At 36.6% G+C, this 24,498-nt stretch overlaps 1 protein-coding gene across 4 annotated transcripts in view; it reads left to right on the top strand.

Annotated features, from left to right (window-relative positions):
- ano10a (anoctamin 10a) overlaps positions 1 to 24,498 on the top strand; it is a 109,889-nt gene that overhangs the window by 71,801 nt on the left and 13,590 nt on the right. For 2 of the 4 annotated variants that reach the window (XM_030157382.1, XM_030157381.1), the window contains exons 14-15: positions 5,165 to 5,281; positions 20,705 to 20,721. In XM_030157382.1, coding sequence (XP_030013242.1) covers positions 5,165 to 5,281; positions 20,705 to 20,721 — 134 coding nt within the window. The remainder of the gene's footprint in view (positions 1 to 5,164; positions 5,282 to 20,704; positions 20,722 to 24,498) is intronic. The other 2 variants (XM_030157384.1, XM_030157383.1) reach the window with 1 other exon arrangement.

A 24,498-nucleotide genomic window follows, 5' to 3' on the forward strand; every position in this document is an offset into this window, starting at 1 on the left:
ACGTTTTTGGTTTTCAAAGCCACGGTTCAGGTTTTTCCAGTTCGGTACAGGAAGAAAGAAAACCCCTCAAAATGTCTATTAATGAATTTATGAATTTTTTAACATTTTTCCCCCAATTTTTGGAGACAATAGAATATAGAAAAACAGGAATAATATAATTCTGCTGCTACAAATCAAATAGAAAATGAAATAAATTATTAATATTACTAAATGTATTTTAAACATTAGTATTGCACTTTTCCCTGAAAGGTAGTTTTGAACAAACAAGAAAAATTTAATCACAGTTCTGTCAGTTCACATTCTGCGGAAAAGTAACGAAAAAATTCCACATGAAGTGCAACATTAACAAGAGGACAAACTGGTATTCTGTTGAAACAAACTGAAGAGAAACACTGACAACACAATGAACCACATTATTTATTTTAGGACAGAGAACAAACTGTTGAGGATACTGTGTGTATTTGTGTGTGGGTGTGCACGGGGGATTTTTTTTTTTTTTTGCCGGAGCCGGGGGGGTAGGGGCGCACAGTTATATACCTGGGGGTGCGGTCTATAACTAACATAACAAACGCTGTCGTGAAACGAAAGTGAAACTTTACATACTTTCAACGTTCTATTTATTCCTCTGTTATACAGCATGCATGATAAACAGACAGACAGACAGAGCTAGTGTCAGTGTTTTAGAACTACCGTAGTTCCTAGGGGCCAAACAACGTCCGTCTTATCAGCGTCTCTTTCCTGGTTGTTGTCTTTCACCTGAACCTGAACTGATCCAAACTGGACTGGACTGATGGTGGAGGGTCTGCAGTCTCTTCCTTCCAGGTTCACATCATATTTGTTGTTTTTTTTTACCTTATATCAGCTGCTATTTCATATTTCAGGTCAATGTGTGCGTCCTTCAATATGTCCGTGTGAAACTTGCGCAGATTTAAAGTTCTGCATCGAACGACGTCTTTCGTTCCTTTTTCTTTTTCTCATCATACTGTGCTGTTTGGGTACAGCTGTGTACCGAACCGAACAGCTGTGTACTGAAACGGTTCGGTTCGGTACGTGTACCGTTACAGGCCCGGTAGTGACACGGCTGGACAGTGTGTTAACCCTTTCAGGACCACTGTGTCGCTGGTGAAACATTTTTGTATACACTGTCATTCACATTTCTATAACTTCTGAACCATTGAAACTATTTAAATAGCACCTGAAAGATGAGATTGGGTTCTTAAAAGGGTCTCCTACAAACTATAGGGGATTTGAGCAATAATTCACTGAGACCATTTTTGATGTTTCAAATAAAGAACTACATGATATAAAATGTTTGTGGAAACAATTTAAAACCGCAGTTCTATCATAAACTGGGACAGAATCTTCTAAAACAAATGTAGGGAGAGACTGAAAACTTTTATTTACACTCAGAGATTTAATTGCTTTCCAGAATTTTGGAGGATTATTAAGGCAAGGCAAGTTTATTTGTATCGCATATTTCAGCAACAAGGCAATTCAAGGTGCTTCACACAGGACATTGAAATACAACGACAGGGAAAAAGAAACACATTTAAAACATTATAAAAGAAACATGTAAAAGGTGATTAAAAACAGCAAGTAAGAAAACAACACATAAAATCCAAAAAAAATAAAAAATTAAAAAAAATAAAAATAAAAACACATATTAAAGTAAGAGTTGCAGTGCAGAGTTTCAAAAGAGAATATAAAATTTAAAAAGTCAAAAGCCTTTTAGTCAGCGGCAGCAGTGAACAGGTGAGTCTGGAACCTGGACTGAACAGAACTCAGACTCTCAGATCTCAGACCTGATATTTTCTGGTAGTTTGTTCCAGATCTACGGAGCATAGAAACTGAACGCTGATTCTCCAGGTTTAGTTCTGACTTTGGGAACCCAGAGCAGACCTGCACCAGACCACCTGAGTGGTCTGGATGGGTCATACTGGACTAGAAGGTCTCTGGATTTTGGGCCTAAACCATTCAGTGCTTTATATGTTAGTAAGAGAATTTTAAAATCTCTTCTCTGAGAGACAGGGAGCCAGTGTAGAGACCTGAGAACTGGACTGATGTGGTCCAGTGTAGAGACCTGAGAACTGGACTGATGTGGTCCAGAGTAGAGACCTGAGAACTGGACTGATGTGGTCCAGAGTAGAGACCTGAGAACTGGACTGATGTGGTCCAGTGTAGAGACCTGAGAACTGGACTGATGTGGTCCAGTGTAGAGACCTGAGAACTGGACTGATGTGGTCCAGTGTAGAGACCTGAGAACTGGACTGATGTGGTCCAGTGTAGAGACCTGAGAACTGGACTGATGTGGTCCAGTGTAGAGACCTGAGAACTGGACTGATGTGGTCCAGTGTAGAGACCTGAGAACTGGACTGATGTGGACTGATGTGGTCCAGTGTAGAGACCTGAGAACTGGACTGATGTGGTCCAGAGTAGAGACCTGAGAACTGGACTGATGTGGTCCAGTGTAGAGACCTGAGAACTGGACTGATGTGGTCCAGTGTAGAGACCTGAGAACTGGACTGATGTGGTCCAGTGTAGAGACCTGAGAACTGGACTGATGTGGTCCAGTGTAGAGACCTGAGAACTGGACTGATGTGGTCCAGTGTAGAGACCTGAGAACTGGACTGATGTGGACTGATGTGGTCCAGTGTAGAGACCTGAGAACTGGACTGATGTGGTCCAGAGTAGAGACCTGAGAACTGGACTGATGTGGTCCAGTGTAGAGACCTGAGAACTGGACTGATGTGGTCCAGTGTAGAGACCTGAGAACTGGACTGATGTGGTCCAGTGTAGAGACCTGAGAACTGGACTGATGTGGTCCAGTGTAGAGACCTGAGAACTGGACTGATGTGGTCCACTCTCTTGGTCTTAGTGAGGACTCGAGCAGCAGCATTCTGGATCAGCTGCAGTTGTCGAATAGACTTTCTAGGCAGACCAGAGAAGATTCTCAGTGGTGACAGATAAATAAGTATTGAATCTTATTGTCCGCGATCAAATGAGCATTTGTTCCCGTTTGTGCCATTGGTCCGTACAGCGCTGGTCAAAGGGCATTTGTGTACTCTGCTCATGGAATATGCTGCTAAAAGACTGGAAACAGACTGAGCTGATCTGTCTGAATGCTTTTAAATCCAAACTCAGAGTGTTAGAGAATATCTCAATGACTTGCACGTGTTTTGCATAGGTTGACTGGTCCTGTAAATTATTGTATGTTGTAACTGTATAATGTAACTGTATGTTGTAACTATGTGTTGTGCTGCCTCTTGGCCAGGACTCCCTTGGAAAAGAGGTTCTTAATCTCAATGGGATTTTCTTCCTGGTTAAATAAAGGTTAAATAAAATAAATACATTTGGAACAGAGAGCAGCAGAATCCAGTCAGTGAGAGAGAGATGGAAGATTTTTTATTACTTTTAGCAGCGTTTTAGTGAGGTTTTAGCTGTGAATTCTTGTAAATAATTGTATATAAAAGTGATAGTGCAGTTTTGGAGTGCTCTACTAGTGTGATTTGCCATGTTTTTTTGTTTAGTTTTGCTGTTTTTATCACCTTTTTTACCACTGTTTTTATCTATATTTTTCCATGTTGTACACTTCATTGATAGTTGATTGATCACACAAGCTAAAAATGACCAGAAATGACTAAATAAGAAGCTGTAACATGGACACAGAATGCTATAGACAAATAAAAATGTTTGAGCATATGAAAAATGGATTAAAAATTATTTTTTAAGTTTTGTTATGAACATTAACAGTTGTTTTTCATAATAAATATGCTAAAAAAAAAAAAAAAAACTAAGGTTGTTTTTTTTTTGTTTTTTTTTTTGCTAAAACACACTGTTTTAAGCATGTATTACATACAGTAATGATACGTAATGGCCAGATATTGAAAGTTAAGTTCTTCCTGAAAAAGAGGTGCAAAAGAATTGGCAAAAAAAAAGACATTTTTTGACACTGTTTCTGCAAAAACAACATGAAGAAATCTAAGCGGCCTGATATAATGTTAGTCCTTATAATGTGTAAATATTGAAACAAGTCCATGTTATGTTTAGAACAGGATCTCAAAGCTGTGATTGAACAGAATAACTCACTATTTGGCAGAGACACAATAGTAAACTGAAATAATTTTGGTGAAAGATGCATAGACTGAAGTCAAAGTTAAAAGGGTCATATTTTGCTAAACCCACTTTTATTAGTCTTTGGTTCATTTATTTATGTATTTGGACCCTAATAGTTCCAAAAGTTTGAATTTGAACCCTCCAGGTGCTGCAAAGCTATCTTTATATTCATTCCGACAAAAATCAAGTGGATTTCTACAACCCATTTCAAATCCTACTTAATTTGTTACGTTTTATAACTAGTTACGTCACGACATACGAAGGTCAAGACTTCTGACGAACATTTCTCCGAGTACGACATAATTGTTTATCAGCAGCAGCGGTTGTAGTAAAAACTAAAAATATGTCCAAACTTTGAGCAGATTACCTAAAACATTCAGTTATTAGTTGTATTAACGAACTCAAGTGGTTGAACAGGACAGAGCAGCACAGTCAGCAACCTGAAAGGGGGTGGGGTCATTTGCATTTAAAGGGCCAGCGCTCAAAACCACCTTTCTGGTGTCATTACTCAGAAATAGGGTTGAAGATGGACCTGTGGAGTTGAATGAATGAAGAATTCAGACCCAAGCAGAGCATTTACAGTTTATGTAGACCACAGGGAATGTTTTAAAATGTATAATTCCATTTAAAAAAAGCTAAATATCACTCCTCTAAGCTGTAAAAATGTATGAATAAAAACCTATAGGATAGGGGTGTCAAAAATTTGGAAAACCTGTAACTGAAGAACTGTGATATTTGCCTCTGAAATTCAGAGTAGAAATAAATAGAAGAAATATAAAGTTGCAAAAAAATAGAAGTACTTTAGTTTATAGAGCCACTGTGTGCTGGATTTGTCCTCATTCGGTTTCATTGATGTGTTCAGACGCTGCCTGTTGATTCATGTCGTCTTTTTCATTGAAGGACAGCGAACATAATAAAGTTACCACAATCTCTGTTCAAAGCACGTTTTTCTTTTTGGCTTTTTCATGAAAAGTCACCTACATTTAATAGCTGAAATAACGTGGCTGCAGAATCTCAATCCTGTGTTTGGTTTGTCATTGTGTGTTTTCAGCACGGGCTGCTGGCCTTCAAGTTCATCCTGACCTTCCTCATCCCTGACGTTCCCAAACACATCCAGATCCAACTGGCCCGCCTGGAGTTTGTGTCGCTGGAGGCTCTGAAGAAAAAGGTAAAAACCTGACTCCACACTTTCTGCCGCAGATGGAGCTTAAACTCAATTTTCCATCACAGAAAAAAAACAAAAATGCATCCTGAGATAAAACCCGTTAAAGCTTTCCGAGTTTGGCAGCAAATCCAGTTGCAGTCGTGAAGTCTCTCACGCCGCTTTGTTTGCTTTCCGATGTTGCTGTAAAAGCACTTTCGGTGTTTTGTTTTCAATTCTGTTCAGTCACAGCTCTGCTCAGACCCTTTTACTGTAAACCAGGCTGAACAGCGTCAGCGGGAAAGTTTGGACGCCTCGCAAATAAGAACTTAGTCGGGGTCAGCTGTTGTTATTGATGATTAACAGCCAAGGAGACGGTTATGGAGACTTGGAACCGATGTACAGTCGCAGTAAAAATTAATGTCTTAGTGGCAAAATTTAGACTAACTTACAACTCCCGCTCACCAGGAGGAAAAGGAGGAACACAAAAGCAGATGGAACAAGGATGAAAGCGACGGTGTGTATTTTAATGAATGCAAGTTTGTAATCAATCGGCTGCAAAAGACCAACTGCTGCAGGAAACAACAGAGAAAAGGAACCGATTTGGAACAGATATAACAAAACAAAGACTCCTAACTCAGAGTTTAAGGAGTTTATTTCTGCTCTGAACAATAACAACAAAACAAAAACTCATTCTAACTGACCTTCAGTCTACAACAGGGAATAACACCTTCACTTCTGTAAATGAACAGAAATATTTAAAGATTAAAACTATTTCCAGTCTGTAGGAGTTAAATATGTCAAATGTCTCAGTACAAGAACGATCAATACGATCAGTGACACTTCACTAATACATGTGTCAAAGTGCAGAATCGTTGTCTGTGTTTAATTTTTCTTTATTTAGTCAGGGTGTCTCACTAAGGTCATGAGAAAAATGCAAAAATAAAAAATATATGATAATTAAAGGGAGTTAAGGAGAAATAACTCTCTTTTTTATATACATACAGTATATTGTTGGAGCCAAACTACATTTTTGTTTGTTTATTCCTCTTTTTTGTTTTGACCTTTAATTTAATAATTGTTTAGTGGTTGTGGCTGTGATGATGACCACACGTGCAGTTTATCATGGGTGTTGGTATGAGTGTGGTGAGGTTACAAATACCTGCCGTGTAATGTGGGCGGGGTGTGTAAGGACAGCCCCTAACTATTTTCTGACAATATGTAGTCGCTAAAGGTAAAGCCACTACATATATACTTTATTACTGCCACCAAGGAGGTTCTGTTTTTGCCGGCGTTGGTTTGTTTGTAAGTCTGGTGGTCCAAGCCCGGACCACCAGACTCCGAAACAGTTTTTATCTAGAGGCAGTTAGAATGATGAACTCCTGCTGAACTCTGAGCCCAGAATGCACTTTTAAATTGGCACTTTACTGCTGTGCACTTTATAAATAAAACTGTTTTTTTAGTTATTTATAAGTAATTTTTAGGGGGGGTGTTATTGTTATTGTTATTGCTATTTTTTATTTTATTTATTTATTCATGTATTATTTAATATCAGTATTTTATTATTTTTATTTTTTTATCAGTAACTTATACTGTTTTTACTAAATGCTGCTGACAGTCGGGGACCTGGGAACAATATTTCGTTTCTGTGTATTTTTATATGCTGAAATGACAAATAAACTTGACTCTGAATCTGAAGTAAGTAAGTCAAGCTTTATTTATATAGCACTTTTTAAAACAACATGTTACAAAGTGCTTCACATAAAGGGGAGATAGATCAAATCAAATCAAATTTTAAGCCAATTTACAGAAACCCAACAGAATCCTCCAGGAGCAAACACTTCTGACTGGTGACAGTGGCGAGGAAAAACTTCCCTTTAACAGCAGAAACCTGGAGCAGACCCAGACTCCTGAAGGATGGCCGTCTGTCTTGACCAGTTGGGGTTAAAGGGAGAAAGTAAAGGAGGAGAAAAGAGAGAGCGATAGAGAGAGACTGGGGGAGAGGGGGGAGGTAGGTGGAGACACATGCACAGATAACTGAATTAGAACATGTATAGAACTGTATAATAAACACTATCGTAACTATATGGATAAGTGAGTGATGATGATAAAGGTGGAGAGAGGCAGGACCACAGCAGCAGGTCCAGAGATGATCTTAGGAAAACCTGTGAAAATCCAGGGAAAAACCGGTGATGATCCTGGGAAAACCTGTGAGGTGATAAAGCACAGAGACTCCAGGGAGGAAGTCTGTCTGTCTGTATGCAAGATAACTCAAAAAAGTTATGGACAGATTTGGATGAAAATTTCAGGAAATGTCGATACTGACACAAGGAACAAATGATTAAATTTTGGTGATAAATCGGGGGGGGGGGGGGGGGGGGGGGGCACTGATCTGCCTTGGCGGAGGTCTGCGTTCTCCGAGTGTTTCTAGTTTTTATTTCTTTTATCAACAGACAATAGAACACAGAAACTAGGGGTCACTGGCTGAACACAAAATATTTAAATGACACACAGTAGTAATTATGCTTTGTTTTCTTTATAGTCCAGCCTTTTTCTCCAGCGCTTTATGAAGATATGTTCCTTGAGCCGTATGTGTTCAGTCACTCTTTCCATACAGTAGGTTTCCTCTGTTACAGTCACTGATCCTCATGGGGTGCATCAGTTTTAAGCCACTTCCTTGTAATGGCCTTTTGGAAAGCAAGTCTAAGAATTTTAAAGAGGTGTTTGTCTTCTTTCTCTAATACATCTGTAGGTATCAAAGTAACTCCCTTTTAAACTTAAAACTGTGGAATATAGGCCCTTTTACTTGAACCATAGTTTTTATCACTGATCAGAGTATTTACTAGTGAGTTGACCCTATGGGGATCCATGAGTTCTAGATGTGGTAGTTTTTATGCTGTTGTGTATTCATACATGCTGTACTATATTTGTCCAGCAGTCACCGCCAAAGCGTTCTAGCCATAGCAATGTGATTGTAAGGCTATTGTATTCAAAATTACTATTTCCTAAAATTTTACTCCTATCAACTTGCCATTTTCGCTACTGTCTTCCTTGAATAAAAATCCATCAGTATGCCAAACTGCAGCAGTCAGCTCTGTACGGATTTTGTGTGAATCCATAGACACACACACACACACACACACATGCACAGAGGCCACTTGGCTTTTATAATATAGATTGTTTGATACATAGTTTTTATATGCATATTTATTTTATCTTGTATGTTTTATTTATTCCTACTGCCTCCTGAGCCACTGCATCAAAATCTCATTTTGATGCTAATCTGAATAACAAATAAGATAATTTGATTTGAAATAATATCTGTCTGTGTTTAAAGTTATAATAACAGATTAGGGATTTTCAACCTTGGGGTCAGGATCCCATGTGGGGTCGCCTGGAATTCAAATGGGGTCGCCTGAAATTTCTAGTAATTGATAAAAAAACAAAAAAACAAACAAAACATGCTAATAAAACATATATGGTGAGTTGACAGAGACAATCCCAATCCATAAAAGACAATCTGTGAGTGTGAAACTGCAGCACTGTGGTTCTGTTTATCTGTCAAATGTTCATTGTGGTCAGTTTCAGATGCTGCAGCTCTTTCATAATTCATAGTTTCAGTTCTTGTTTGTTCAGTATTAGTAGTATTAGTAGTATCCTTGTAAATCACAGCTGGACTGACTGTACAGATCCTGACCAATGAAAATAAAATTCTCCCTTTGTGCAGTAATCTACACCTGGATTTACTGCCTCTGTCCATAATAATATATATTATATAGACTAAATGTCGTCTAAAATTAACCTGTAGTTGAAACATAGTATAAAAAAACTATTACAGGATCAAAAAACAAATTAATTTTAGCAAAAAAAAATGTGTCCGTTTTGAATGTCTGGGGTGCAACAGAAATTTGTGATGTTAAAATGGAGTCATGAGCCAAAAAAGGTTGGAAACAACTGTAATAGATCATCTCTGAGCTGCTGAAATCTGCACATTAGTTCCTCAATGCCTTCAGTTTTGATTGGTTATTCTTTGTACCATGTGACCAATCAGATGTGCAGTGGGCGGGGCATGACTGTGATAATATCCATAGAAGTTAAACAAAAAGAACATTAATACAGTCTACTCTCGTTAAACCGCCCGCCGTTATACCGCCATTTTCGCTCACCGCCGACCAAAACCATTGCACAAAAATCCCCAATGCATTATTCCATTAGCTACCGCCATTTCCGCCTATCGCCATCCGCCAGCCCAGTTCCATGCACAAACAACACTTATACCATTGATTTCCCGACCGTTATACCGCCAGCGTGATTGCCATCGAGTACACATAAATTTTAACAATACACTGAAACAAACGCGCCAGACGCTGATCGCGACAAGCTACGAGTAGGTCTACGGAACGGCCACCGTTCATTTATCGCAGAACACTCAGTAGGTCAGGATGTCGGGAAGAGGACGTGGGATTAAGCCAAAGCCTCAAGATGATGGGGCGTCATTTCCCGACACGGTATAATAATGCTTAAAATGTTTCCCCACTTTAAATGATCCCTTACAACATTAACAGAATCAAGATTTATTTACAAACGCAATTAGAACGGGTTAACGGAGGCAGCATAGACAGCATATAGTAAACACATGCACATTATGGACGCAACCCGTTGTAACGCCATTTTCGCTATACCGCCAATTTGGCCGTGAACGGAAGTTGGCGGTATAACGAGAGTAGACTGTATTTACCTCTGGATGTGAATAGAAACTATTATAGCCATTTAATACAAACATGAGTATATAATAAAAGTACATTTATGAGAATTTCTCATATAGGTGATTTCTAGTGTTTAGTGAAAAACTGTCCAGTGTCGTTCATTAACAAACCCACACTTGGCTTCTACATAACTTCTCATCAGAGCTGACAGCGCTCAGCCTCTGATGGACAGCAGTAGGACATGCCCAATGCCATTAAGCAAGGCAGCGAGCAGCATCACGGTTCAGTGGCTGGAAGAAAACAGACGTGAGCTGCAGCGCTGATGGCGTCGACGCTCTGAAAGCTCATCAGCATTAACAGTGTGTGTCTGTGTGCGTAGTGACGCCTGCCTCCCTCATCAGTGCTGTTATCCACTTCAGCTCACTTAATGACCAAAAACACAAGCAGCTCCTCCACTCACTCAGTAGATGGACATTAATGCGTAGTGTTGACCGCTAATGTCCGTCTTCTAAATATGCTTCAACTAAATTTGATCCATCAGTGGAACGTGATGGAGATCTTTGTTGTTTTACTTTAATGCGATCACTTGAACACAGTTTATGCATTTCTTAGTCAAATGAGGAAAATAAATACAAAAAATAGGTAGATATTGTTGCTGTTACAGAACAACGCATGGAAACTTGATCTGTAGAAAAGGATTTTTGCTCCATGTCCAGTTTCTAAAAGTGTTTCTTTCTTCTCTTCGACCATTTTATATTTAGACGCAAAACATAATTCAGTTCAGTGCTGATTAGTGGAAGTGAAGATGCATAATTAGCGAACAGGACATCATTAAACCTAATTAAACCTACTTTAAATGTTTGTCTCCTGCAAGATGAGAGGTAAAACATCTGTTATCCTTTCTGTAGATGTGGTTCATTTGGGAAAAAATCTGTATTCGCTGACAGTAGAATTCTTGGCTGGTACCGACGATTAAAATGACATTTTGGCCGATAGCTGATGACAGTGGTTTGTATGGATGCTCTGTGTCATTGTAATAATAGATAGATAGATAGATAGATAGATAGATAGATAGATAGATAGATAGATAGATAGATAGATAGATAGATAGATAGATAGAAAGTGTGTTAACAAAGCAAAGAAAGTGGAATTAATTTAATTATTAGTTTGTAAAAAATGGGTGGGAGCCTATAAGTTATACTTCTTCCCACTCCTTTTTGTTTGACCATGTTGTATGGTTCTTTATCTGATGATTTTATGTGCTCAAAATAAAACTAAACTAACTAACAATACCAATGTTACTTGCTGTTTCTTTTTTATATTTTCATTGTTTATTTATCCCGTTACTGAAGAAATCCTTATTATAAATATATAAATAGTCACTGTTTTGAAATATTTCAGTCCTTTCCACAATAATTAGTGAAAAAAAAACTTTGATAAAATAGAACAGTAAGTCAGTAAGTAAATGTTATTTGTATAGCACTTTTAACATATAAAATCTCAGTGTTTTACAGTTGAGAATAAAATGTCATACATACACCAAGATAAAAACTAAACAACAGCACAGAGAAAGACAATAACACAAGCCCAAACAGAACAGACCAAACATCAGCCCAGGCTAAACTCCTGCCTGAAAAACAGATAAGCATCAGCCGCAGCCATCTGTGACAAAACACCTGACAGCAGTGGAAACAAGTTCTCACACACCCTTAAAAATTCACATAATCTCAAATATTATCATGGAATATTTTACTGATACTATATTTGTTGTGTTTCAAAAGGTGTGGCTGCATCAGACACACAAATGGAAATTTTTTTGTTTGTTTATTGTTAACAAGAAAAAAAAAAAACTAAATTCTTGACAACATGTCATGTCCTGGATGTGTTTCATTATTTGGTGAAACATCCAGTTTTTACCTCGATGGAGCAGAGCATGTGCAGAAGGTTCAATGACTTAAGAGTGATCCTTAATGTAATACATCACAAATGCATGGGGTGTCCTAAAACTTATTTACACCACTGGATATACTGATATAGGCTGATGCAGTACACTGGTGCATCCTGGGAAAAAAAAAAACAGTTGACTAAAATATTATACATTGTGCTTGGAAAGAAAGTAGTGCTGGGCAGCGATTTAAATTTTTAATCGCAATTAATCGCATGGATTTTTGCGATTAATCACGATTAATCGCATAGTTATATGGGGGGGGGGGGGGGGGGGGGTTGCCAGTATCAACAGCGTGTATTGGCTTTAAGCGATATTTCAGACTGGAAGTACTCCGGTGATGATAAAATAATTCCACATTGCAGTGCTTCCAAACAACCCCACCATCTGAAGACATTTAAAATGAAAATGTCCATGGAACAGACCGCTACTTTTACACATGTTTATGTCCACACCAGTTTATTTACACTTATGAGTGATTGACAGGAGTCTTAGTCCCACTAATCAGTACTAATACTAATAAGCCCAATAATATGTGATGTTCATTTGTTCAAAGTAAACAAAGGGGGCCCTCTAGTGGTCGGAATAAGTTGCACTAACGTATGTTTTGTCCTTGCGGTGTTCCCGTAGTCAGTTTGGACATAAGAAGAAACTAACAGACACGTTTCTTTCACTCTGTTTGTATGGCCCCGAAAACGTTTGCCTTTGAGTATTTTCTGTTCAGTTGTTGTCAGAATGAATAGTATCAAATATCTCTGATGTGAACCTTTGTTGCTGGATAAAAAGACGTTGTAAATCTTAAATTAATCTGTAAATGCTAATCGTTAGCGTGTCTTTGGATTTTCCCTTTCAAGTTAGCATCGAGCTAGCGATCTTTTTCCCATTCATTTAACTCTTTCGGTGCCAGACAGTTAAGGGGCTAATAAGCCTTAAAAGTGCCACAGAATTTGGCCGTTCTTCAGTATTCCGCGTCGTTTTTATAATCGAAGTCTGAATCGTCATCAGAACTCATTTTCTAGCAGATGGGACTGTTTTGACAGATCACTGTGTTTACGATATTACTACAAAATGGCCATCTAATTTGCATATGATTTCATTCATAAATTCATTCATAAAATTTCCCAAGCAGAAAACGTAACGCGAGCTCTTCCTTGGTCAAAAACCGCTCGGTAACATCCGACCGATTGCTACTTAGATTCAAAACGCACCGGACGCAGCCGATTCATTATTGATCATAATTTGCAAGAAGATTTGAAAGAACGTCATCGAAATGTGAGAAAGAAATGGGGGTGGATGGTTTGTTTGTACACAAATATGGCGTGTTCTCCAAAGCCGATCTGATCGGCCCGTGGCACTTTAAAGGTTGTATTCGTAAAGCCGATTTAATCGGCCCATGGCACTGAAAGAGTTACATGTATAATGCCATGTAAATGTACTAAGGCAGTGAACAGAACTCAGACAAATTTTGTTTGTATGTGTCAGTTTTACAGTGAGTCTACAGGAACAGATTTGGACACAAGTTTTGGGCGTCCGGCTTTTCTTGGTAAACCTGTTGTCTATCTGCAGCTAATTACTACACGCACACAAGCAGAAGAATAGGAGTTAGAATAAAACGGCATTAACGGGAGATAAAAAAAATTGTTGGCGTTATTTAATGAATGCGTTAATGCGGTAATAACGTTAACTTGCCCAGCCTAAAAGAAAGAAAACACACTTAGAACACTTTTCAAACCCTGCTGATCTTTCACCTGAATCAGTTTCTTCTCCAACTGACAGAAAAAAAAAAGGACTGGAGCATTCGATTAATTCACGTCTTTTAATTATGGAAACAGATTAACGTTTCAGCGTGACTATGTCTTCATTAAAGTCAGAGAGGACAAAGACATGAGGCAGACAGTTATTATCTACCATGATTAGATGTACAGTTGTCAGTGGGTAATGAAACCTAATGGATCATGAACTGAAGGGGGGAGTTAGTCGGACTGATGGACGTCGGATAAAAGTCATCATGATGTCGGTGGTTTTGCAAAACCTCCTTCATACACTGCGACTCCACGTCCCTGTGAGGCGTAAACGATTGTTTTGTTTGTGTTTTTTTAATGGACGTAGCTGCGGCTGATGTTTTCTCTTCATCCTTTAACAGCTCATTCTGTCAGTCATACACTATATGGACAAAAGTATTGGGACACGTTGAATTCAGGTGTTTCTTTTCTAACGGGTCTGGGATACAAAACAATAATGACAAATGTTATAATATAGTTTTATATTAGGATAAATATCATTGCATTGCATTGGTTATTTTTGTTTAAATTGTTATCTTTGCTTCTAAAATGCCACAGAGATGGTTTTTACTCAATTTCTCCTGACCCTGAGTTTGTTTTTTTTATCCATGACTATGAGTTTAAATGTTTTACCTCTAAATTTCTAAAATATTTTTTGTGCTCTGACTGTAAATAATAATTTTCTACCACAACTAACCATGTACTTTCTTCACATCTTATTTAGGAAGAACAATTTCCCTTTAAAGCTTCAGGAAATATTGATGCTTATATCTCAAATCATCATCTTACAGCTGTAGCCATCATGTGTCCCAATATTTTTGTCCACTTAGTTTATAAACAAATAATTAGTGTATTTTAACCTGAAATTTCATAAGAAAAATAAGTGCAATTTTAACAATATTTTGCCTCCGTTTATCATTTCCACATGTACATAATAACTTACAGATCACAGTGAATCCACAAATACACAAAACATTTAATAACAGACAGAATATTGGCTACATTTACTTCTGTTATGACATTTCAGGTTCATATTTGTTCAGGTTATTCACATTTTTTGCAAAAGGTTGGTTTGTAAATATAAACGTTTTCTTTTTTTTTTTTTATTCACTTTTTTATTGACATTCTGCATCAATTTTGACAAAGATATTCATTTTACATGTCATTAACAGTATATTATTCTGAATGTCCTTTTTTTTAACAATGAAACAAACAAACAGAACATTAACAAGTAGGGAGTGAATTGCGGTTATTGCATCTAATCTTCTATACAAAAATAAAAGAATCAAAGTCCGGTCTGCGTGGCATGATGTATTCCATCCATTTCTTCCAGCGCATAACAAACAAGTCCTTCTTATAGTTCACCTCTGCAGTAAGTCTCTCCATCTTATATATGTCCATCCACATGCTCAGCGTTGGGCTTTCTGATGAAAGCCATTTTCTTGTGATGGCTTTTTTGGCCGCTATTAGTAGGATGTTAAATAAATATTTGTCTCTCTTTGGCCATCCTTCTGGTATAAGTCCAAAAAATAAAGATTTACATTCAAAGGATAAGTGGCTCCTGATAATTTCTTGTGTTTCCTTATGTATTTCCTTCCAGTAATTTTCAAGAACTGAACAATTCCAGAAGAGATGATAATGATTTGCATTTGTATTACCACCTTTTCTCCAGCAAATTGGGGAGTTATCTCTGTAGTGGGACTTTTGATGTGGTGTAATGAAATATCTAATCAAGCTTTTCCAGCCAAACTCTTTCCAACTCTGTGAACTACTACACTTCCAAATTTAAACATTTTCATGTAATTTTACTTTTTGACACTAGAACAAACAGAAAAAAGTGGCAGTTTTCATTCTTTATAGATAATTCTGAACAGATTTTACTGGTCTGATCCACTTGAGATTGTGTTGGTCTGTATAAGAACTAAAATGATTTTGACACCATTGACAGATGCATTTCACAAATTCATCCCATGGGCCAGATTGGGCCCAGGCCACATGTTTGACACCTGTGGAATAAAGCATCAGTAGTTTGACTTCATTTGTCACTTGTTCAATATCGAATAGAATAGAGTAGAATAGGCTCTGTCATTCTATTCTATTCTATTCTATTCTATTCTATTCTATTCTATTCTATTCTATTCTATTCTATTCTATTCTATTCCACCATGAATTGACTTGTTTCACTTTACTTTCACCACAGAAACTTGGTTAAGACTTGAATTATACACATACTTAAGATTTTATTTCATTGATGCCAAGAAACAACATACTACAGGACAGGAAGAGATCTTGTTAAGACCTAAAACAGTGTTTTTAATCCTTGGGGTCACCTGGAATTCAAATGGGGGTCACCTGAAATTTCAAGTAATTGATTAAAAAAAATAATAATAAAAATTAAATTAAAAATTACTTAAATTAGTAAAAGAATTACTAATAAAAAAATATATGGTGAGTTGACAGAGACTATCTCAATCCATAAAAGACATGACAAACTGTGAAGCTGAAACTGCAGCACTGTGGTTCTGTTTACATTTACATTTATGCATTTGGCAGACGCTTTTTTCCAAAGCGACTTACAGAGGAAAACCAATCAAATCATTCAATCAATCAATCAAATTTTATTTATATAGCACCAGATCACAACCAAAAGTTCTCTCATGACACTTTATATATAGAGTTGGTCAAAACCAGACTCTAAGCCAATTTACAGAAACCCAACAGAATCCTCCAGGAGCACACACTAGTGACTGGTGTTTCTGTGTCAAATGTTCATTGTGGTCAGTTTCAGATGCTGCAGCTCTTTCATAATTCATAGTTTCAGTTCTTGTTTGTTCAGTATTAATTGTCCTCCTTGTAAATCACAGCTGGACTGACTGGACAGATCCTGACCAAGGAAAATACAATTCTCCCTTTGTGCAGTAATCTACACCTGGATTTACTGCCTCTGTCCACAATAATAGACATTATATAGACTAAATGTCCTCTAACATTAACGTTTATTTGCAACATAGTATAGCAAACTATTACATGATAAAAAAGCAAATTAATTTTAGCAGAAAAATGTCTCTGTTTTGAATGTCTGGGGCCACCAGAAATTTGTGATGTTAAACTGGGGTCACAAGACAACAAAAAGTTTGGGAACCACTGAGCTAAAATTTTCAAGTTATATAGCGAGCATTACAAAACAAAAACCAGCATTTAACCTCAGTTTGACACTGAACTTACTTATTTCACCTCCATCCACCTCCTTCTGAGGTTTTTCCCTATTGAACAGTGCACTTTTTCATTTGGTACGTTTACGTTTGTCGTATGAATCGACCCATATTGTTGTGTTCCTGATGAGGTCAGGCTGAAAAAAAATTAAGAGTAGAAACATCTGTCAAAGGTGAACATTTAGAAAAATGATGACAAATTGGGCAATTTGTTTCTGCCAGAAGGCTCACATCCTATCAGGAATACAACAAAAGAACAGAGACCTCTGAAAGTACAAGGATAGAAGTGCAAAAGAACAAAATACTGATGCTGCAGAGTTGAGCTTGTCCATGTGTTGCAGTCTTATGATCAAATATGTCACACTTTAAAGCTCTGTTTTAGCTCAAATCATAGAATCCATGCACGCTATTACATTTAATGAAGGATAATAGATAAGGATAGTAGATTTATTGTTAGGCTAATCGATATTTTCCCAGCTACGATTGCCCCACAGGATGCAAATGAGTCGTGAAATAGTTACTAAATGAGCAGATGAGTCAAAATAAAGAGCTCGTCGCAGATAAAATGAGCTTCTGCCGCTCGAAGTAGTAGCATAAATTAAAGCTGTAGACCTTCTGAGGAAACAAAAGAGACAAAGCCTACACTCTGACAGCGTTTTTATATGAAAGCAAAACAGTATGAACTCATAAAAACTCACTGTATTCAGGAAAGTTTGTTTATACAGCTCATTCCATGCACAAAGACAACTCCAACAGAAGACACAAATCAAAGAAAGTGCAGATGAAATGACGCTAACAGTGAACACAGCCTCCCCACGTCACATGCTCATGTCCATTACAACACGCTGCTCTATAGCTTCCATTTTGCATTAAGAACGAGCTCTCCGTGCCCGTCCCAGACCACTTTGTTGAAGACAGATGGCGTGGCTTTATGTTAATAGTATCGACAAAGCATGGGCTCCACCGCCGTTGGTTTGATGTGGACTGACGGGGCTGAGTGCTTCCACCATGAGCTGTTTGTTTTTTCGTTTGTCGTTTCTCTCACATGACGTCTTTTACCGCTCACTCTGTCTTTCCCCTGTTATTGTGTTTATCCATCACGCAGTTGATTGTTATAATGTAGTTCTTCTAATGCAGACTGATGCTGTAGAAGTGGAGATGGGTGGAATAATGGAAAAAAAACAAATGTGTTGAATGGTGTTTCATAGAGGATATGAAAAGTCACCATATTCAGAATATCATATATGTGTGATATCGAATGTGTACATTATCATTTACTAGGGATGCACCGATCCGATACCAGTATCGGGCATCGGCTCTGATACTCAATGTGTGTAGATGTACTCGTAAAAGTAATCAGATACAACTGCACCGATACCACTTAGGGCCGTGTGACATTTACAGTTCAGTGCAGCAGGTACGAGGAGGAGGAATAATGAGTGTGAAGAGTGTGGAGATTTTTCTGAATAAATGACGGTGATAAAAGTAAGGCTGACTGACAGTAGCATTCAGACACAGACAGATACAGACGCAGCCTTCTGTCCGTCCTCTGCGTACATTCCATCTGTTTTCCAGGTGATGGAGGATGAGTACCCAGACACAGAATACCAGCGGGAGTACGGAGCGGTGCGGACCGCCGCCAGCGGAAGTGAAAACCAAACTTGTGTCTCATTTGTCTTTTCTCTTCCTGCTGAAGCTAAACTTTTAAACCTTACCAGAGAAAACGCTGCAACATTAGTATCACAGTAGTGTTTCCTCTGTCGTCTACAGGTTTGTTATTACTGACTTTCTTCTTCTTCTCAGTAAACTTTCCTCTTCTTCGTGGTATTTGTCCAGTATGGTTAATTCAGAGCGGCGCCCCCTGGTGGATTAATTGACAAACGCTCATTCCAACACATTAAATGTCAGTAGCAGCACTTTGTTCCAGTCAGACTAATGACAACGACAATAAAGCACATTTACAAAAGGAACTAACAACTGGAATGGGATTATTAAGGACTAGTATTGGTACTCAGTATCGGCAAGTACTCAAATGTAAGTACTCGTACTTGTACTCAGTTTGGAAAAAAGTGGTATCAGTTTACGTGTGTTTTAAAGTGACTGCATGGAAATGGTTGAATTTTGAGAAGAATGACTCCCAGTCTGATGTAGTGAATATACAACTGTTTCATTCACAAAAACAGTCAAAGAAACCCTCAAACACTGCAAAAAGTTCACATAAATACCACATTAGCAAAAGTATGTGGAAGAATTTAACATGTTACATGATTAACACTGTATTGTACAGTATTATATCATAGTTTACATAATTGAAAAAAAAAAAGTGTGTTTCTTCAGGTCTATATATGACCATACCATGAGAATAATGGCATTTCAGTGCTTAAAAAGAGTGTCTTGGAGTTTTCTTCCTGTTTGTCGTCTACTTTATGAATCCCTTTTTCCAAAGAGCACCTCGAACAAACTCTTTTTTTTTTTTTTTTTTTTTTTTTTTTTTTTTCTTTTGGTCCTACAAGCATTCCTTCCCATGATTTTTTGAAATTCCATATGTGTTGGAAATGGAGTCATTTGAACCAAAAGCTTATTAATTTTTACCCAAATTCAATGTATTACAGTACAACACACAAATTATATCATCCTATATTAATACAACATGTATACACGCTTATATCAATCAATATAATAATTATTAAATGTATGTAATGTAATTCCATATATGACATCACTGGTTTCCAAATAATGCATGGTATGGAAATGTGCCATTTCGTATCATACTGTGTCATAGTTTTCCATACATACTCTGTTATATACTTACCGTATATGTAAGTATAGCCCATTGTATTGTCATATCATATTTCAGGGTACCTTACTGTATTGTGTGGAATCGGATCGTGATGTATACGCTGGGGCGGCCATGGCTCAGATGGCTCAGTAGAGCGGGTCGTCCAATAACCGAATGGTTGGAGGTTCAAATCCTGCTCTGTCCATGTGCTGTTGTGTCCTTGGGCAAGACACTTCACCCCCCTTGCCTCCAGTGCTGCTGCTCACACTGGTGTATGAATGTGTGTGAATGTTCGGTGGTGGTCGGAGGTGCTGTAGGTGCGAACTGTCAGCCACGCTTCTGTCAGTCTGCCCCAGGACAGCTGTGGAGACAGATGTAGTTCACCACCACCAGAGGGAGGATGTGAGAGTGAATGAAGAATGGATCCACTGTATGTGCTTTGAGTATGCGTTCATAGAAAAGCACTATAGAAATCTAATCTATTACTATTATTATTATTATTATTATTATTATTATTATTAATAGAAATCTAAATCTTACCAAGTGTATTTTTCTCATTTCTAGTCCAAATATCTCATCACACTTAAAATAAGACACAATCACTTAGAGTAACTTTTCAGTGAAATATGAGAACTTATTTTTAGACAATAGATCTTATTTTAAGAAATCTTACCAAGATAATTTTCACTTGTTCCATTGACAGATTTTTTTTGCTTAATTCAAGATTTTTTTGTTTACTTCAAGCAAAAAAAAAAGTCTTAAAATCAGTTCTTATATCTCACTGAAAAGTTCCTCTTTAGGTGATTGTGTCTTATTTTAAGTGTGTTGAGATATTTTGACTAGAAATGAGAAAAATACACTTGGTAAGATTTAGATTTTTGCAGTGTGTATCAACATTTTTATTCAGATATGAGTTTTTTTTACCCATATTACACATCCTTACACGTCTACGTGTGAATGTACTACCGGTCATAGTTGATGGAGGTTAGTTTTTTTCAGTGTTTGATGCCGTCTCTTGGTTTTTCAGAGACAGTTCCATGGAGGGTGAGTATAGTCCTGACTGTGTGAGTTTGCTTTGTACACTGGGTGACATTAAAACCATTACTAAACGGTTCTGTCATTTCACAGTTGAGTAATTGGATAATGTGTAAAATCAAATGAACAGTGTGTTCTAACTCAGGTGGTTTGTTTGTAAATCACACCTAACACACCGGCTCCATTTAAAGGCTGTGATATTTTTATTATTTATCATTTCATGTGGTCACCTTCACCTCTGCGATAACAAACATTAAACCCAGTGTTTGCCGTTAAACGTCCGCATGGCTTCGTGTCCCATTTCATTCCCATTTCCTCTCGTTTGTCGTATTCATACCGTGCCGTTTTTCCGTCTTTGCTGATGTTTCGTGCTTTGCAGAAGGCGACCGTCTGTTTGACCTCAGACTCAGACAGAAAAACATTCAGACCCAGTTAGAGCGAAATGAATGCGACTGCGACTCAGACACAAACATTACAATATACTGACACAAGTAGACAGACTCTGGTCATGACGGTTGAAGGAGAAGAAGGAAAATGACAAATAATGACCCGGCTGAGAGGTTTGTTTGGTTTGTTTGGATCTATTATCATGCAAAGTACAACACAGAACTGCACTTATGTTTACATCGAAGGCACTTGGACTTGACTTCCCTACGTTTCAGAGGTAAATGTTGGGCTTTTTATTTCAAATCAAATCAAATTTTATTTATATACATTACATACATACATTATTTATATTTCATTCTGTTCATCTGTGCAAAGGCTTTCACACAGAACTTATAAATTGGTCATAAAATGTGATGTTTTGTTCTAAAATTATGTAAAAGTACCACAGAAATAATAACACTGGGTTACAAAAAAATATTTTTTGCAAGTTGTGTAGGTTTTTTCAACTGAATTAGGACCATTTTGCACCGCTAAATCCAAAAATGACATCTGTTTTTCTCAGTCAGGTCAGGTTTTTTTGCTAATTTGATTTTGACAAATTTGATCTTCTCACAAAATTGATTACATTTTTGTGACTTTATCAGTTGATTTTTTTTATATAGTTCTCACCCAAATAGGTTTTAAGAGAAAAAAAATCATTTTCACAAGCACACTTTATGAAACTTGTGACTTGATTCCTGTTAGGTACAATGGTGTATTCAGCGCAGATGTAGCAGAATACATCAGGCTTATTTTTGCCAGATCTTCTAGTCGAAGCCATTTCATTCACCTGTAATATTAAAAAAAAACAGTAATCATAAATTGGCAAAAGTAAAATCTTCAGAACTTGTTTATTGCAAGAAATATGAAAGAATTTTGTATCATATGATGTGAAAATGCCCATAAATTTAAGCAAAAATGTTCAAAAGCCAATATGTAGCATAGTTCAGAAAGTTGACCTGATTGAGCAAAATGAATGTGATTTTTGGATTCAGCACCAAAATGATCCTAAATCAGAAAAAAAAAAAAACTGAAATAATACATTTGTTGTTGACCAGTGTAATTAGTTATGTCACGACATTCATTTGTTTAAGTGCAAAAAATGATATTCACTTATGCCAATATTTATGTTTACCAACTATCCAGACAAAAAGGATGTAAATAACCTGAAAAAAAGTGGAATTTGTTAAGAAATATAAGTACAATTTTATCAATATTATCCTTCGATTTATCATTTATGTATATGCATTACAGATCAGATCTACAAAAGGCACAAAACATGTAGTAACAGGCAAAAAAAAAAGTAACCCTTTTTGGATTCAGCACACCAAAATTATCCTAAATCAGCTCAAAAAACTTAAACAATAAATTTGTTGTTGACCAGTGTAATAATCAACCACCACAGATAATATGCAGATATTTTTTTTTAGAACTGTTCCAGTAATTTTTCTTGCCAAGTTTTGTGTCTGATGAATATCTGATGCTCTTCTTTTAAATTACTTTAATAAATGTAATGTATTGTTAATATTTTTAGGATTGGACAAAAAAACTGCAAACACAAAGTATCTGGATAATTATGACAGATTGTTTTCTCTTGCTTTTTGGATTTTTTCCAAACTAATCTGGCAATTAAAAAAATCCCTTCATTATTCAGACTACACTAAAGTACTGCACTTACACATACAGTGAAGATACTTGGATTTGTCTTCTTCTCTACACTTCAGAGGTAAATGTTGTGCTTTTTATTTCTTTACATTTATCTGAAATATATTAGGTATTTAGAAAATATGATGTTTTATTCTAAAATTATATAAAAGTACCGCTGAAATAATGATGATTAACCACAATCGATAAACTGCAGATATTTTTATAACTGTTCCAGTATTTTTTTCTTGCCACGTTTTGTGTTTCAACTTCCCTGTATGTGTCTGATGAATATCTGATGCTTTTCTTTTAATTTACTTTAATACATTTAATATAGTGTTAATATTTTTAGGTTTGGACAAAAAAACTTGTGAACTCCAAATCTCTAGAATATTGCAATAAATTGTTTTCTCTTTGTTTTTGTATTTTTTTTCCAAACTAATCAGGCAAGTAATGAATCTGTTACTATGCAGAATACATTCAAGTACTGCACTTACATATACGCTGAAGATACTGGACGATATTGTGCTATTTATTTCATTTTGTCTGAGAGCTGTCGTTATTTTGTAACTCAAGATTTTACACGTAAAACCTTTAAAATGTAACGTTATAAAATTAAACCCTCCATCAATTTATACAAGTACCACTTACAAAAATAATAATAAAGATAAAAAGATTTGACAAAAATTAATCTGCAGCTCTTTTTTTTTGTTACAATTATTTCAGTTTTTTTTTTTTTCTTTTTTTTTGTCTTTCCAGTTCCTTATATGAGAATATCTGATGTTGTTCTTTTAAATTACCTTAATAAATGTAATGTATCGTTAATATTTTTAGGTTTGGACAAAAAACTGAGAACATGAACTCTCTAGATAATTGTGATAGATTAATTTCTCTCTGTTTTTGGATTTTTTTCCAAACTAATCAGGCGAATAATGAATCTCTGAGTACACTTACGAGGGCCGTTTAATAAGTTCATGGCCTCTTCCAGAACAGAACAACACAGACTGATAATTTATATTTTATTTTTCAACATCATCTCCATTTACAGCAATGCACTTGGTCCATCGATGTTCAAGCATCACTATCCCATCACGAAAGAATGTAACATCCTGTATTATAACAACCAGTATTTCTGGGTGAGGCCATGAACTTATTGAACAGCCCTCGTAAGTATACTTCTGTATATGTTGGAGATACTTGGACTTTACTGGAGTATTTTCCTTCTCTAGATTTTAGTGGTAAATATTGTATTTTTTTTTTTTTATTTCACAGCATTTATAACATTAAAATCTATACATTTATGATAGAAAAATTTCAACAGTAAAGTACATTATTTGAAACAAAGTCAGGTTCTTATTTTTAACAAACAAAACAAAATAATAATAATAATAATAATAATAATAATAATAATAATAATAATAATGATAATTGACAGTACAATCCCCTTCGTACTGTAGTCAGAAACTGTGAATAAATTTTAAATATCTTTTTTAATATTTAAAATGAGCCTTTAATCTTGGTGAATTTGTTTGTTAGTGAGACTAAAAAACAAAGTGAATGAAACTCTCTGTGTTTCCATGTATTAAAGTAAGTCAGACCTCATCATGCTGCAGCTGCCGTGTACATGGACCACACAGATGGAGCTGTTTATCATTCAGGAGGTGTGAAATACTCTGCATCTGCACGTCACTGCTACAATTTAACCGCTCTGAGACG

This window comes from Sphaeramia orbicularis, chromosome 16, assembly GCF_902148855.1.
Source record: "Sphaeramia orbicularis chromosome 16, fSphaOr1.1, whole genome shotgun sequence".
In the NCBI taxonomy this organism is placed as follows: domain Eukaryota; kingdom Metazoa; phylum Chordata; class Actinopteri; order Kurtiformes; family Apogonidae; genus Sphaeramia; species Sphaeramia orbicularis.